Source organism: Cervus canadensis, chromosome 30 (assembly GCF_019320065.1).
Source record: "Cervus canadensis isolate Bull #8, Minnesota chromosome 30, ASM1932006v1, whole genome shotgun sequence".
Classification (NCBI taxonomy): domain Eukaryota; kingdom Metazoa; phylum Chordata; class Mammalia; order Artiodactyla; family Cervidae; genus Cervus; species Cervus canadensis.
In genome coordinates this window covers 35452789-35466254 of record NC_057415.1, presented here as the reverse complement: position 1 = coordinate 35466254, position 13466 = coordinate 35452789, and the positions used below count along the sequence as shown (strand labels likewise).

At 54.7% G+C, this 13466-nt stretch overlaps 1 protein-coding gene across 7 annotated transcripts in view; it reads right to left on the bottom strand.

Annotated features, from left to right (window-relative positions):
* COL27A1 (collagen type XXVII alpha 1 chain) overlaps positions 1-13466 on the bottom strand; it is a 150196-nt gene that overhangs the window by 59945 nt on the left and 76785 nt on the right. For all 7 annotated transcript variants that reach the window (XR_006266600.1, XM_043453017.1, XM_043453023.1 and 4 more), the window contains 8 exons: positions 12667-12720; positions 11284-11337; positions 10389-10442; positions 7531-7584; positions 7329-7382; positions 5154-5198; positions 3759-3812; positions 1848-1892 (listed from right to left, as the gene is read on the bottom strand). Coding sequence is in view for 6 of the 7 variants with exons in the window: in XM_043453017.1 (XP_043308952.1) it covers positions 1848-1892; positions 3759-3812; positions 5154-5198; positions 7329-7382; positions 7531-7584; positions 10389-10442; positions 11284-11337; positions 12667-12720 (414 nt within the window). In the remaining variant the exon portion in view is untranslated. The remainder of the gene's footprint in view (positions 1-1847; positions 1893-3758; positions 3813-5153; positions 5199-7328; positions 7383-7530; positions 7585-10388; positions 10443-11283; positions 11338-12666; positions 12721-13466) is intronic.

The following is a 13466-nucleotide window of genomic DNA, read 5'->3' as shown; positions in this document are numbered from 1 at the left end:
CTTCTCCTGTATCTCCTGTATTGCAGGTGGATTCTTTACCCACTGAGCCATTCCCCTCCCTAAATCCCAGACTTGTCAATGTGGTCGAGGATCCAGGAGTTCTCAATCTGGGGTCCCTGTAAGGCTCCATGGCTGCATTTCAGGGGTCCATGAACTTGAACGGGAGAAACTACAACTGTCATCTTCGCCAGCCTCTAGTTGAAATTGAGCACTTCTCTCAAACATGAGTTTGAGGCATGCAGGCAGCAAATCTACAGCACCGGTAATGGTCACAGATCTTTACATGTCACATTACAGTCACTGCTGCAGAGAGTTCAAAAGGTATCGGTGAGACTGGTCACCACTTCAAAATTGAGGTCATTATCGGACCTGCCATTAGATCTCATTATTCAAGGCAAGAATAAAGAACCATATCTTTGAGGAGATCACAATTTAACATAGTCTCACATCTGTATTTCAATATAATCCATTTCCTTTGTAGTCTTTTATTTTGAATTTTGTGCATTTAAAGAAGTTCTTTATTCTGAGATGGTTAGACAGCATCACCGACTCAATGGACATGAATTTGAGCAAACTCCGGTAGACAGTGAAGGACAGGGGAGCCTGGCGTGCTGCAGTCCACATAGTCGCAAAGAGTTGAACACAACTTAGTGACTTAACAACAAATTCTGAGAAGGGGTCTGTGATCTTCTCCAGCCTGCCAAAGGGGTCTACGGCACAAAATAAAAGGTTAGGACTCCAGGATAGAGGGATTTCAAAGGAGGCTTTGTGCACTGCCATCCTAGGATTCCAAGTATCTATTTCCCAAGGGCCCTACCATGAGCATAACTATGAAATTAAATTTGCTGAACGTATTGCCTTTTTTTTCCAATCAGGAAATACATCCAGGCCGCGGCAGGCCTTCCAAACTCCCGGGCTTCCCACAGAATGTGCTCGAATGACACTGGAAAGGTTTCAAAAATCCAATCCTCCCCCTGCTTTAATTCCTTTCTTCCCCCCAACAGATGTTGCAGGCCTGGTGAGGAAGCTCCTCGTGTGCGTGACTCTCACGGCATTGATGGCGTTTCTCGGCAGAGACAAATTCTTCTGGGTCCCCAGCATCACTCCCTTTCCAGCCTGAGGCAGCCCCTCGCTGGGTTCAGAGGATGGGGTCCTTCTTTAAAGGAGTGGACGAGACTGCTACGTCCCGACCTGACCTACGAGCCCAGAGCTTACGCTTTCAGGAGGCGCCGGGCTGCAGAGGAGGGACTAAGGCCAGTCATCCACCCAACAGCGTCCAGAGCCAAGGGCCCTGGACCTCAACACTGAAGGTTATGTTTCTCCAACCTCCTTTTCAGAGATCACGTGCAACCTCCTCTCCTCTTCAGACCCTGGCCTGACTTCCTGCATAGCCAGAGCCACTGATGTGAACTTCATTTTCTTTATAAACTAGGGATGCCTGAACTAAGAGGCCCTGGCACGCGGCTCTGCTTCTCTGCTCTTCCGGCCCTCCCGTTATATCGAGCACGGAGGGTGGCTGTGAAAGGGCTCTTCCACTCTGCACGTTCTGGGAGCAAAGTCACGTAACGTCTTTTGGGCGAATGCCCCCAGAACATCTGCAGAGTCAGGCTGTGGGGAGCAACCATGGGGACTGAGATTCGTGACTTTTTCATGCAGTGACCTCACCTCCCTGAGAGCCAGAGTTTGTCCGTGTCAGTGAAGCGGGGAGATGAGCCGTTTAGGGTTAGATAACCCTAACCCAACCACTCCAGCTGGGGTTGGGGATTGAATGAGCTCCATACACACACTTCCCACAGCTAAGCCCTCAGTAAAGGGAGCCAGTAGGGTCCGAGATGGCGGTGACTCACCTGCTCGCCCACAGGCCCCGGCCTTCCAGGATCGCCTGGCTCGCCCTGCAGAGAAACAGAGGAGGGTCACTTGGGATGGGTGGCAGGAGTCTAGGCCTCCCGGGAGACACCCAGGTCAACTTGCCTTAGTCCCCTCTGGTGGGGATGAACCAAGAAACTCAACTGCAGTCTGGCCTTGGAAACTCCAAACAAATGGTAAGGATAAGGGACACTGGGACAAAACCTCCTCTGGCCCCAGGGATGATCCTAGTCGTCATTCCCTTGGAGGGGCCCTGGGCAGGTTACCTGGCACGGGGTCTTTATCTCATCTGGGACCCCCATCAACCCATGGCATTCCGCGGGAGATGGAAACTGAAGCTCACAGAGGTGACGTGACCTGCCGAGGTCACACAGCGAGCTGGAAGCAGGGCTAGAGCTGGAACTTGGGTCTAACTGATGGAGATCCCCTGCTGCACCAGGATGAGCAGGGAGCCGGGGAATCAGGGCACCGGACTCCCAGAGCCCTGCCACCAGCTCACAAGTGACACGGAAGGGTCTCGTCTCTGCTCTGGGCTCGGCGTCCCCACTCATAAATAAGGAAAATTAAACTCATTTGCCTCCGAGCTCTCACATGCGCTGTCTCCTGCGTCACCTCCGTCATGTCCGACTGTGACCCTATGGACTGTAGCCCGCCAGGCTCCTCTGTCCATGGGATTCTCCAGGCAAGAATACTGAAACGGGTTGCCGTTTCCTCCTCCAGGGATCGAGCCCTTGTCTCATGGCTCCTGCACTGACGGGCGGGCTCTTTACCACTAGCGCCCCCTGGGAGTCCCCGAGCCATCATGCTAGGTGGCCATTCGAGGCCTTGTCTGGCGGCTTTATCCCACGCTGGGGTGACGCCTGCTCCTTCTGCAGCCACAGCCGCCCTGGCAAGCAGAACCGTGGGATAAATCTGCCCGGGGCCCTGTCACCGCTCCCACCACAGAAACCCAGCTGGTATCTGAGGGAGAAAGGCCCAGGCCTCAGAGGGCAGGACATGGGCTCGGACCGGCCGGGGCTGGGCTCACAGTTGGGGTTCACAGCGATCCCAGCTCGAGACTCAGCCTCCCCTCCAGGTCTGCCCCAAGACCTCAGGCTCGAGACCCCCAGAGGAGCCAGACAGACACAGACTCGGGGGCCATTTCTCCTGAGAGGAGGGCACTTGGACATCCTGGGGCCCCCAGTTCCACCCTAACCCTCTATGTGTCTGTCCAGCTGTCAACCCAGCCCAGCAATCCCTGCCCGGGATGGCCAGGGAAATCCAGCCTTCAGACAGAGTCCCTGGAAAGGCATTAAGCTGCCCATATGTTGAGGAACATAATCTCTTACTGGGGTCAATTCTTTTTCATTTTGATAACTTAAAAAAAACCTGTTAATAAGTGAAATGCATATTTATGGTTGGTTATGGGGAAAATACAGAAGCCCAGAGAGGAGAATGGAAATCTCCGATAATCCCACTACCCAGCGCTAACCCCCGTCCACGCTCCAGCCTTTGCTCTGAGCCTTCAGGAACGCAGCATAGCCAGCCCCAGCCACGGGCTCCTCCTGCACTGTTCCGCTACGTGACCTGCTTCCCACGCGCCCACCATCACCCCCGCAACACACGGGCATCTTCCCGTCCTGTCAATGCCCCCAGCACACTGTCTTTGGTGGCTGCGCTGTGCCCCGTGACCTGAACACTGGTCCCCTGGTGGGCACTGGGATTCTGTCCACGCTTTCCTGTTACTCACACACACTTTGTGATAAATGGGGACCATCTGGTCCCCTTTTCCCAACAGGTCAGGGATTCAGGGGTCATCCTAGGGCCTCATCGGTTGGCTCCCCACCCTCTCTCCTCCTCCCCAGGTGTTCCCTCCTCCCCCTTCCTGCCACATCACTTCCAGGTCTCCTCACCTTCAGGCCATCTGGGCCAGGTCTTCCAGGAAACCCCTTCCTGCCGGGCTGACCCTGCAACAGGGAGAAGTGAGTGAGCGAAGCCAGGAGGGGCAGGGACACAGAGCCCCGAGGTCGCTGCCAGCTGCCCTTGGGGAGTCAGGGAGAGTCTTCAGCTGTGTGACCTTGGGAAGCCTCCCCTCCCAGGCTGGTTTGTTTGCTAAGGGGAATGATGAAAACTGCTTTCAAGGAGTGAGGAAAAGGAAGGGACTGGAACAGAAGATAAAGGACACAGGGGCGTGGAGAGTTTATGCCAGTAGTTCTCAAACTGTGGTCCCGGGGCCCTCTGGGGGACCCCAAGACCCTTTCACAGGAAATTCACAAGGTCAAAACTATCTTCATAAGAATATTAAGATGTCATTTGCCCGTGTCACTTATTTTCATGAATGCAAGTGGAGTTTTCCAGAGACTACATGGCGCGTGGTTTTATACACAGATGGAACGCAGAGGCAGGCTGGAGAATCCAGCTGACTCCTATTAAGCCAGACATTAAAGAGATTTGCAAAAAATGGTAAAACAATGCCACTCTTTTCATTAGATTATTTTTGTTTTGGAAAATATAGCTTTTTTGGGGGGTAACTATTATTTTTGTTAACATGAAATGAGTTGGTTGTTAATCTTGAACGAATTGTTAAAAGCATTTAAAATTTCTTGGTTTTAAGTACTCACGTCGATAGATGTAACCCATGTAAAGAAAAGCATTCAGGGTCCTCAATCATTTCCAAGGATGTCAAAAGGTCCCAAGACCAAAAAAATCTACAAATTGCCAATTTATGCAATTGAGACTGACGGTGGCTGGGCATACACCTTCTTTCTGGAAGGCCACTTGAAGCAGTAGAGAGAAGTCTAATTCAAGATCCTGGCTTCCTGGTTGTGAGATTCTGGGCTAAGTTTTTTACTTTCTTTAAACAAAAATTTTTTTATGACTGTGATGGGTTTTAGTTGTGATCTGCAGGCTTAAGTGACTGCCCCTTGGCACCCTGGATCTCAGTTCCCTGACCAGGGAATGAACCCATATCCCCTCCATAAGGAGGCGGATTCTTAACCGCTGGATTACCAGGGAAGTTCCCTGGGCTATGCTCTTTGAGCCTGAGGGCCTTGAATGATACTAAGAAAGGCAGTGCCTCTCTCAAGGCAGAATCAAATGAGTGACAATGGATGCAATGCCCCTGCACACAGTAGGTGCACAACAGTTTCCTGCCTCTTGTCTCTCTCCTCTGGGGTCTGTCCTCACCTTGGCAGGCCCAAGGCTCTCACAGACAGCTTCTCTCCAGAGCACCACCCAAACGACGCCCGCCTGCACACAGCTGGCTCAGCGGCAACAAACCCCACCCCCCCCAGGCCAGCAACACTCACCTCCAAGCCAGGGACCCCTGGTGGCCCCATGGGCCCCTCATCTCCCTAGGGTCAGGAGACACGAGAGAGGAGAAAAAGGAGAAAGTTAATTCAGTGGGAGTCTTGGAGAACTTGACCTGTCAGGAGGGCAAGGGGTGGACACAGGAGAGCCCTCCTTGAGTGAGCAATGGTGGACCTGGGCCCCCTGCCTGGCCCCAAGCAGGGCAGAGGCCTGGAGGCCAGACCACACGTGGGCTTCTGGGTGAACGGGGCTCCCCTATGATGTGAATGTGGTCAGTCTGGGTTGGCAGAAGTGCCGGACAGGAAAGCCAAACCCTATCTATCATATGCTGTTTGAGCAGAGCCCCAGACTGCAGCTCAAAGATACAGGCTCTGCTCCGAGCTCTGCCATTTACTCGGCAGCAGACGTTAGCCTCACCATGCCTCAGTCTCCCCATCTGTAAAATGGTGCGGGGCAGAGAAGATCATCTTAAACACTGATGAATATCACCCTGCTTGACCCTCCAAATTGTATGTAATTATTTTACATTGTTAGGTTAATCATGTTCCCATGAGTTAGAGTTAGTCGCTCAGTCATGTCCAACTCTTCACAACCCCATGGACTGTAGCTTGCCAGGTTCCTCTGTCCATGGGATTTCCCCGGCAAGAATACTGGAGTGGGTTGCCATTTCCTTCTCCAGGGGATCTTCCCAGCCCAGGGATCGAACTCATGTCTCTTGCATTGCAGGCAGATCTTAACTGTCTGAGCTACCAGGGAAGCCCCACTGTGACTTGGAAATGTAATTATCTTTTATGTTTTGTCTGCCTATTGATTGTGAAAATTGATAAACATCTTTTATTATTGTGATTACGTTTAAAGAAACAAACAAAAAAAACCCCACTGATGAGTAATCTGGGTTCCTGGAGGACAGCCAGGATCCCTTATTCTTTTTTGACACCACGACCCCCAACATCACTCAGGATGGGTGTGCCCAGGGTCTAGTGGGTGTGTGGTTCAGGAAGGCAGGGAGAAGGGCCTGAGAGAGGGTAACAAATGAAGGAATGAATGAATGGATGAGTGGACAGACGAATCAATGGAGATGTGAGCAAGTGGCAGGCGTATTGAGGGTCTGCTTCAGTGATGATGGTGTAATGTGAGCGTCAACGGGAGTACAGGCTGGTGCCATCTTTCCCTCGCACCCTCCTGCCCACTTCCTGCCCATGGAGATGGCTCAGGCCCTCCCGCAGGCTTAGGGAGCTTCCAGACTGGCCCCCCCTGGCATGCCAACCCTAACCAAGAGGCCCCCCCTCCAGAGCCCACTCCCCCCCGCCCCAGCTTCCAGGAAAGCAGCCCCACGTGGCAGCTCACAGGGCCAGTACTGGGACCCCGCCAGACCCAGAACCAGCCCGAGAAGGGATCCATGTCAGCCAGATGCCTGCCTGTGGTCGCGGTGAGTCGGGGCCTCCTGCGCCCTCCCCCAGGGCTGCGTCATGGGAGCTCTGGGGCCTGAGCCAAGGTGCGAGGGAGGGCCTTGCGCATGGGAAAAGCCTGGGGCCAGCCCCTGGGGTGGCCAACAGCCCTCCAGCTGGTGCTCCAACAGGCCCAGGGAAATCATCAATCCCCTTCACCATGGATGAGTCAGTAAACAAATCTTCAGTCTGCCTCTTACTAGCTGCACAAGTCATGTCATTCTCCCAGGAGGCCTCAGGCAGCCCCCAGGAGCCCAGAAGTTAAACAGCACAGGGTCCATGCCAGGAGCTTTGGGCTCAGCGGCCTCGGATTCGAATCCTGATGCTGCCTGCCACTAACCACAGGAACCTGACATAGTCTATCCCCTTGAGAGTCAGGACCTCCCCTGAGCTGACGATGTCCCCCTCCTACAGCAGCACCCCAATAAACTGGCTACAGGGAGAAGAAGCAGTGACAGTGGCTCCTAGAGACGAAACCCCAGGGCAGTGGCGTTGCCATGATGGGAGTGACCTGCCAGCCAGGCCACGGCAGACGAGAACCCTGGAAGGGTCACAGGGCGGAGCTACAAAGGATGAGTTGGAGGGCCAGCCTGAGGTGGCCCTGGGCCCTGTGTCTCCTGACTGAGGGGCCCTGGAACTCAGCTAAGGTCTCCAGGACGCAGGGGAGAGCAAGCTAGGGGCTGGGTGGCAGGGGGGCGGGCAGGAGGCAGGGTCAGACGGTCTCACCTCGGGGCCCAGCTGCCCACGGGGTCCTGGCAGGCCTCGAGCTCCAGGCTTACCCTGGTGAGAGGGAAAGAGAGCGGGCTCAGAGGCGGCACCTCTGTCTCCATCACAGGCTGGCGAGACTCCCGCTGGCTTGGAATCAGGCCTGTGGTTTGCATACAGTGGTCAGCCTCATCAGCTGGAGCTCCCCTGGGCAGGGACTCACCTTCACACCTTCTGGGCCGTTGTCCCCGGGAGGGCCAATGTCTCCAGGGAATCCCTGAAAGGAAGCAGAGAGCTGGGATCACCCAGGGGGACTACGTAGGGAAATGAGAAGACCATAGGTCTTGGAGAGGGACCGACCTGGGTCTCTATCTCATCCTGCAGGGGAGATGACCCTGGGTAGGTCAGTTATCACGGTTCTAAAACAAAGAATCAGCCCCTACACTTCAGAGGGGTGCTGAGAAAATGAGGCAGGACAGTGGAGGAAGGTCCTAGCATAGGAACTAGCACATACAAGGTCATCTAATCCAGACCTGCCCAAGTCTTAGTGTTGGGGCAGCCAGGGCTTCACAGCTAGCCGTCTTCCGCTCTGAGAAGTGCCACCCTTTATTGCGGGGATTCTGAATATTCTGGGTTTGCTGTGACTTTGAAAGGCTACAAAAGCACTGATCTATAAGTATCAGCAACTATCGGAAGCAGAAATCCCCAATGTATCCTTGGACCCTGCCCCACACCACCATTGAAAGTTCACTGCTCCCATCTGATGGATGGCTGCAGTGGAAGCTTCTTTGGGACATGGAGCAGAATCTCTTCCCTTCCTCAGCAGAAAAGACCAGACTTCTCTGTCCCTTCAACTGCCCCTAGTCAGGAGCCCTCAGTCTGGCTGCCTCCAACCGCTTAGCTTCCATTGTTGGTGGTCACTAGGATACTCGAGAACCGACCAGCAGAGGTCGGTGTAAGAACATCTCCTCCCTTGTTTTAGGTATAATATCTCCGTTAATTCAGCCTAGAACCCCATTTGTTTTCAGGGCAGACCCACTACTCCCTCAGTTGTCTGCCAACCAGAAACCAAAGCCTTTGAATATGAGTCCCTAAAGTCAGGATGCTCCCCGACTTCACCTTAGTAAGTGGTTTTATTTTCTTCCTCTTTTGAGGTTTTGATAACTCCCGTTAGATTCCAGCTCCACCATCCTCTCATCCTTCTCACTAGGGAAGGCAAGTCTGGTCTTGAATTTGGAGCTAACACAGGAAGCCAAAGACCCACGTCTTTTTCTTCAAAGCGAGAGGCTCCAAGTCCCATTCTGCCACCGACTCACTGGGTGACCCCAGCAGGTTTCTAAGCCTGTTTGGGCCCCGGCTTCCTCATCTCTAAAATGGTAACTATAAAAATCACCTAACAAGGCTTTTCTGAGGCTTGAAGAGAATAAGGTGAGTGCACCGCTGAGTCGGAATTTGGCATCTGGTAAGCACTCAATAAAAAATCTACAAGCCAAAGGGTTTTGGGTCCTGGGAAAACAAGCCTGCTTGGGGTGGGCCCGTCTCCAGGGAGAATTTGAAGGAGGCCAGGACACTGATCAACTTCTGGTGTCACACAGATCCGACCCACTAATGAATGAAAGAGCTGTTTCCCTCGGGGGCTGGGGAGTGGAAGCTGCACCCACGGCCTCGGAAAGGCAGCAAAGACCTCGGAAGGCGCTGAGGCTCGTCGGCTTCTGTCCTCGGCTGAGCAGAACCATCTTCCGGACGCTGAGTCCGCCAATCCAAACAGAACCCAAAGATGGGGGAGGCAGACCCCAGAGCTGTCCAGGGACCCGGGAGGGAGCCAAAGGGCAAAATGGAGAACTCCTTTGCTACAAGTAGCAGGGTGACCCTGAGGGGGTCGCCCCCGCCCTCCTCGTCACTCAGCTCCCTCCTCTGCAACGCGTGGTGGTGACAGTATCTCCCTCGCTGGCCGTGATGGCCGTTCAGTCAGCTCCCATCCCGAAGATACGACGCAGCCTCCTGGCACGAGGCAGTGCCTAATAAAACGAGGGAGCCGGCTTTCCACCCGCACTGGCCAGACTGCTGGGAAACCCGGCCTCTCAGAGAAGTCTTTTTCCACAGTGACCAGGGGAAGGAATCAGGGCCATGGAAGAGAGGCCAAGTCCACTTGTCTAAAGATAGGACTGTGTCAAGGCCAAAGTCAACACAGTGGAAAGTAGAACTTGTGGCTTTTAGGAAACACTCCCTCATCCATCCGGGCGATACCAGGAGTGATCTTTGGAAGGAAGGATGGACCAGACTTCTGTCTCCGAGGCCTCAGGGATGTGCAAGGCGCCAGGCCAGGGAGGTATGGCATAGGGGTGGGGTGGGGACTAGGACTGACCTAGAGCCCCTAAGAGAGACAGCAGTCCCCCAGCACTGTTTACCCTGTTCTCCAGAGCTGGTCTCTGTAGTGGGGGCGAGGCATGGGGCGGGGGGGTGGGAAGAGGCGTTCAATCAGCTGCCCAGCTGCCTCGCCCCCTTTGTGCAGAAATGCCAGTGATGGACATTTAACATGCCTGTGCTCGTTATCACACGTCAGAAACTCTCGGGTTCTACTGACTCAGCTGTAGTTACCATGTTAATTGCTTAATCTATCTGTCGTGACTTCTTCTCCATTCAAACACCAGAATCTTCCACTTGTTTCTTGCTCTCTGTACCTGTGAGCTCTGAGCCCTGCACCTCTCCAGGGTGGCTGTAAGTAGCTGGAAAAGTTCCAGGGCTCAGAAGGGTAGAGAATGCAGGGAGCTCCCATGAAGGGTCCAGGCAGCTCCGCTCAGAGGGTTTTCCTGATGCTTCTTTCTGGAAACCGTAAAGGCGGCCATGGTGCTGGAGAGGGAGTCTGGAGCCAGCTGTGGCCCTACTGGCTTTGCGAGCCCTCAGGGCATCCGGGAAGCCGAGGAAGAAAAGGAAAGATGGCTGCTCTAGGAATTTCTAATCCCATCTTCCATTTGCTGTGTGACCTCAGGCAAGTCTCTCCCTGTCTCTGAGCCTTGGTTTCCCAAGGACGACACGCAGTCCCAGTAACAGCCAGCCACAGAGAAATAGGGCATTATATACCTCAGGTCCCGGGGGCCCAGGAAACCCAATGGATCCTTTGTCTCCAACTTTGCCCTGTGGAAGAGAAGAGATTGTAGGGGAGGCAGGGGTAAGCGAGGGTCCACCCTTCCTGGATCCCTTGTATTAGGCCCCAGGCTGGGGATGGTCGGAAAATTCAAGAGAATATGAGTGAAATCTGCCCAGACAACTACAAGGAGTTGCTGTTCAAGCCCCAGCTCCTACTCTTCCTTGGCACTGGATCCTGGGCAAGTCACTTCACCTTTGAATCTTACTTTCCCCATCTGTGAAATGGGAACAGTAACAATTCTCTAACTCCTGGGGTTGTTGAGTCTTTCAAAGAGATCCAGCACAGGAAGGATCTGATGCATGTATGTGTGCCTGCTAAGTTGCTTCAGTCACATCCAACTTTTTGTGACGCTATGGACAGTAGCCCGCCAGGATCCTCTGTCCATGGGATTCTCCAGGCAAGAATACTGGGGTGGGTTGCCATGCCCTCCTCCAGGGGATCTTCTCGACCCAGGGATCAAACCTGTGTCTCTTTAAGTCTCCTGCACTGGCAGGCAGGTTCTTTACCATTAGCGCCAACAGGAACGTTCAATAAATAAATGACATCCACTGCTATTGTTGATAACATTACTATTATTTACAAGACACTGGGAGCCCTGATTCGCACCAGAGCTCTGCCAATGCCTGATGCCTGGGTGTGCGCCTGCCCCTCTGGGCCTCAGTGTCCTCATCTGTAAAAGGGGAGAATCTCCGTTTCTACTTTGCTTTACTCGCTTCCCAGAGCTGCTGTGGGAGGAAATAAGGTCCTGGATGTGAAGGCATCTCTGGCCACATTCCATGACCATTTGGACACCATAAGCCCGAGGATCTAGAAGCAGAAGGTACTCACCACAGGCCCTGGCTTCCCCCGTGCGCCTGGGAACCCTGGCAAGCCCTGGCTTCCCTGAAAAAGATGCAGAGCAAACTGGGGTTAGTAACACCCAGAAATGGCCAGATGGACAGCTGCTTGGTCATCCCTGCCGGCGGCCTGAGGCCTGAACAACACCCGCTTTGAGAGGGAGGATAAGCCCTCTGCTTGCAAGCTCCAGCTTGGCAGCTCTGTAGGGTGGGGCCCGGGGACACAAAGGTGAAACGACTGCTCCTATCCTCACCAGGTCATCCAGGAACCTGGGACCCCGGGGCCACCGAGCAGGCACTGCTGCTGCACCCGTGATGCCTGGGGAAGTCTGGAGACTGGGGCCCAGCTGCAGAGGCAGCCCGGCCTGCGTGGCTCGCAACCCGGAGACATCGAGGCTGGGTCAGGACAGGCCAGCCAGGAGGGAGGGGAGAGGAAGAGTGAAAGCTGGCCAACATCTGGGCCTCGTTGACTGGCTGGGAGAACTCCAGATGTGGCCACATGGTGCCGGACACAGGCAAAGAGGAGCCGGCCTGGCAGGCGGCCTGGGATCCTCCGTCATCCTGGCCAGCCACTCACTCAGACGTATCTTTTTAAGTGCTCACTGTCCTGCGCAGGACCCTGACCTGAGCCCCTCCGGGCCAGCCCGGGGCCCTATTCTGGGGAACCTGCCGTCTGGCAGGGGGCAAAGCACCGGTCCCCACATCAGCCAGGGGAGAAATGTGCTGCTGCAGGTGAGGGGCACGTTCTTTGGCATCTGGTAAGCACTCATAAAAAATCTACAAGCCAAAGGGTTTTGGGTCCTGGGAGGACAAGCGTGCTTGGGGTGGGCCTGCAGGTGAGGGCCACGGCGACTTCCTGAGCAGGCAGAGAACATGGCATCCGCGCGGGGCTCTGGGCTGGGGCTGGCCGTGCGCGGGTGGGGCGGAGGGTGTGCCCAGCGAGGCGGCCGCGTGTGCCCGCTTGGTGCAGTGAGGAGGTCAGTGGGGCTGGGGCTCAGGGCTGGAAGGGCGAGGGGCAGGAATGTCAGAGGGGCCGGCACGCTGGCGGCCCAGGTGCGGGAGCCAGGAGCCGGGACTCCACTCTGGGGCAGCGAGGAGCCATGGGTGAGTACGGAGCAGAGCTGGGCCCTGGACACAGTTTGGTGCAGGTGAGGAAGACAGGCTGGGGCCTGGCAATATGCCAGGAGGCCACTGTGAAGTCCAGAGAAGAGACAACAAGAGAGTGGATGGAAGATGGAGGAGACAGGATGGTGGGAAAGGATGTCACCTTCCAGGTGGGTCCCGGCCCATGTCGGCCCCTGGGAAAGAAGCCAGAGCAGAGCAGAGCAGGGCCGGGGTGGGGGGTGGGGCAGGGGGGCGAATGTGCTGGAGTTACCTTGTCTCCTTGGAATCCGGCATCTCCTGACACACCTGGAACCCCTTGTTCACCCTAAATACACACCAGCAAAGAAGGTTACGATGGAAACCACAGTGAGTTCTGGAAGCCTCCCCCACATCCAGACCCAGTGGCGAGGTACAGCTTTGCCGAGGCCGTTCCCCAAGTCGATCCACCCAGCAGCAGCCTTGTTAGGGAAAAGGGCAGCCCCCAGCCCCAGAGGAGCCTGGGTGGGGAGGGTGGGCCCCCTCGGGGGACAGAGCCAGCTTAGCCGCAGGTCTGCCTGGGGTTGCTCAGGCTGAACGCTCCACTAACAGAAGCTAAGCAGTGCCATGTTGCCTGGCCTTGGAGGGAGATCAGACACTCGTGGGTCAAAGGAACCGTGTCTTGATCCTTCAACCTCTTCATCATCAACTGACGTCACTCAGAAGAGCGTGCAGCTTGGACAGCGTCCCCACACCACCGTGGGTTCAGAGCGCTTGCATATGTTGCTTGATATTTTTCACTGCCAGGCTGTGAGTTGTCATGTCTTCCTTCTGTGGGAGTTTCTGTGCCAGCAATCGGCTTTGGTTTACGTCTGATTAACTGCTTTGAATCAGCTATAGCATGAGAAGCCAGAGAGCTTGGCTCATTAAGACTACGTGTAACCAGCAAGTAAACTGGTCTGGAGTTAAGTCTGGGTGTTTCCCTTTTAAGATGACACATTGCATGGACTTGGTGACACTGATTTTGGCTGTCAGAGGTCTCTTCTGCCCCCTCCCTGTACTCAAACCACATCCTGGTAAATGAGCTGTCACAGA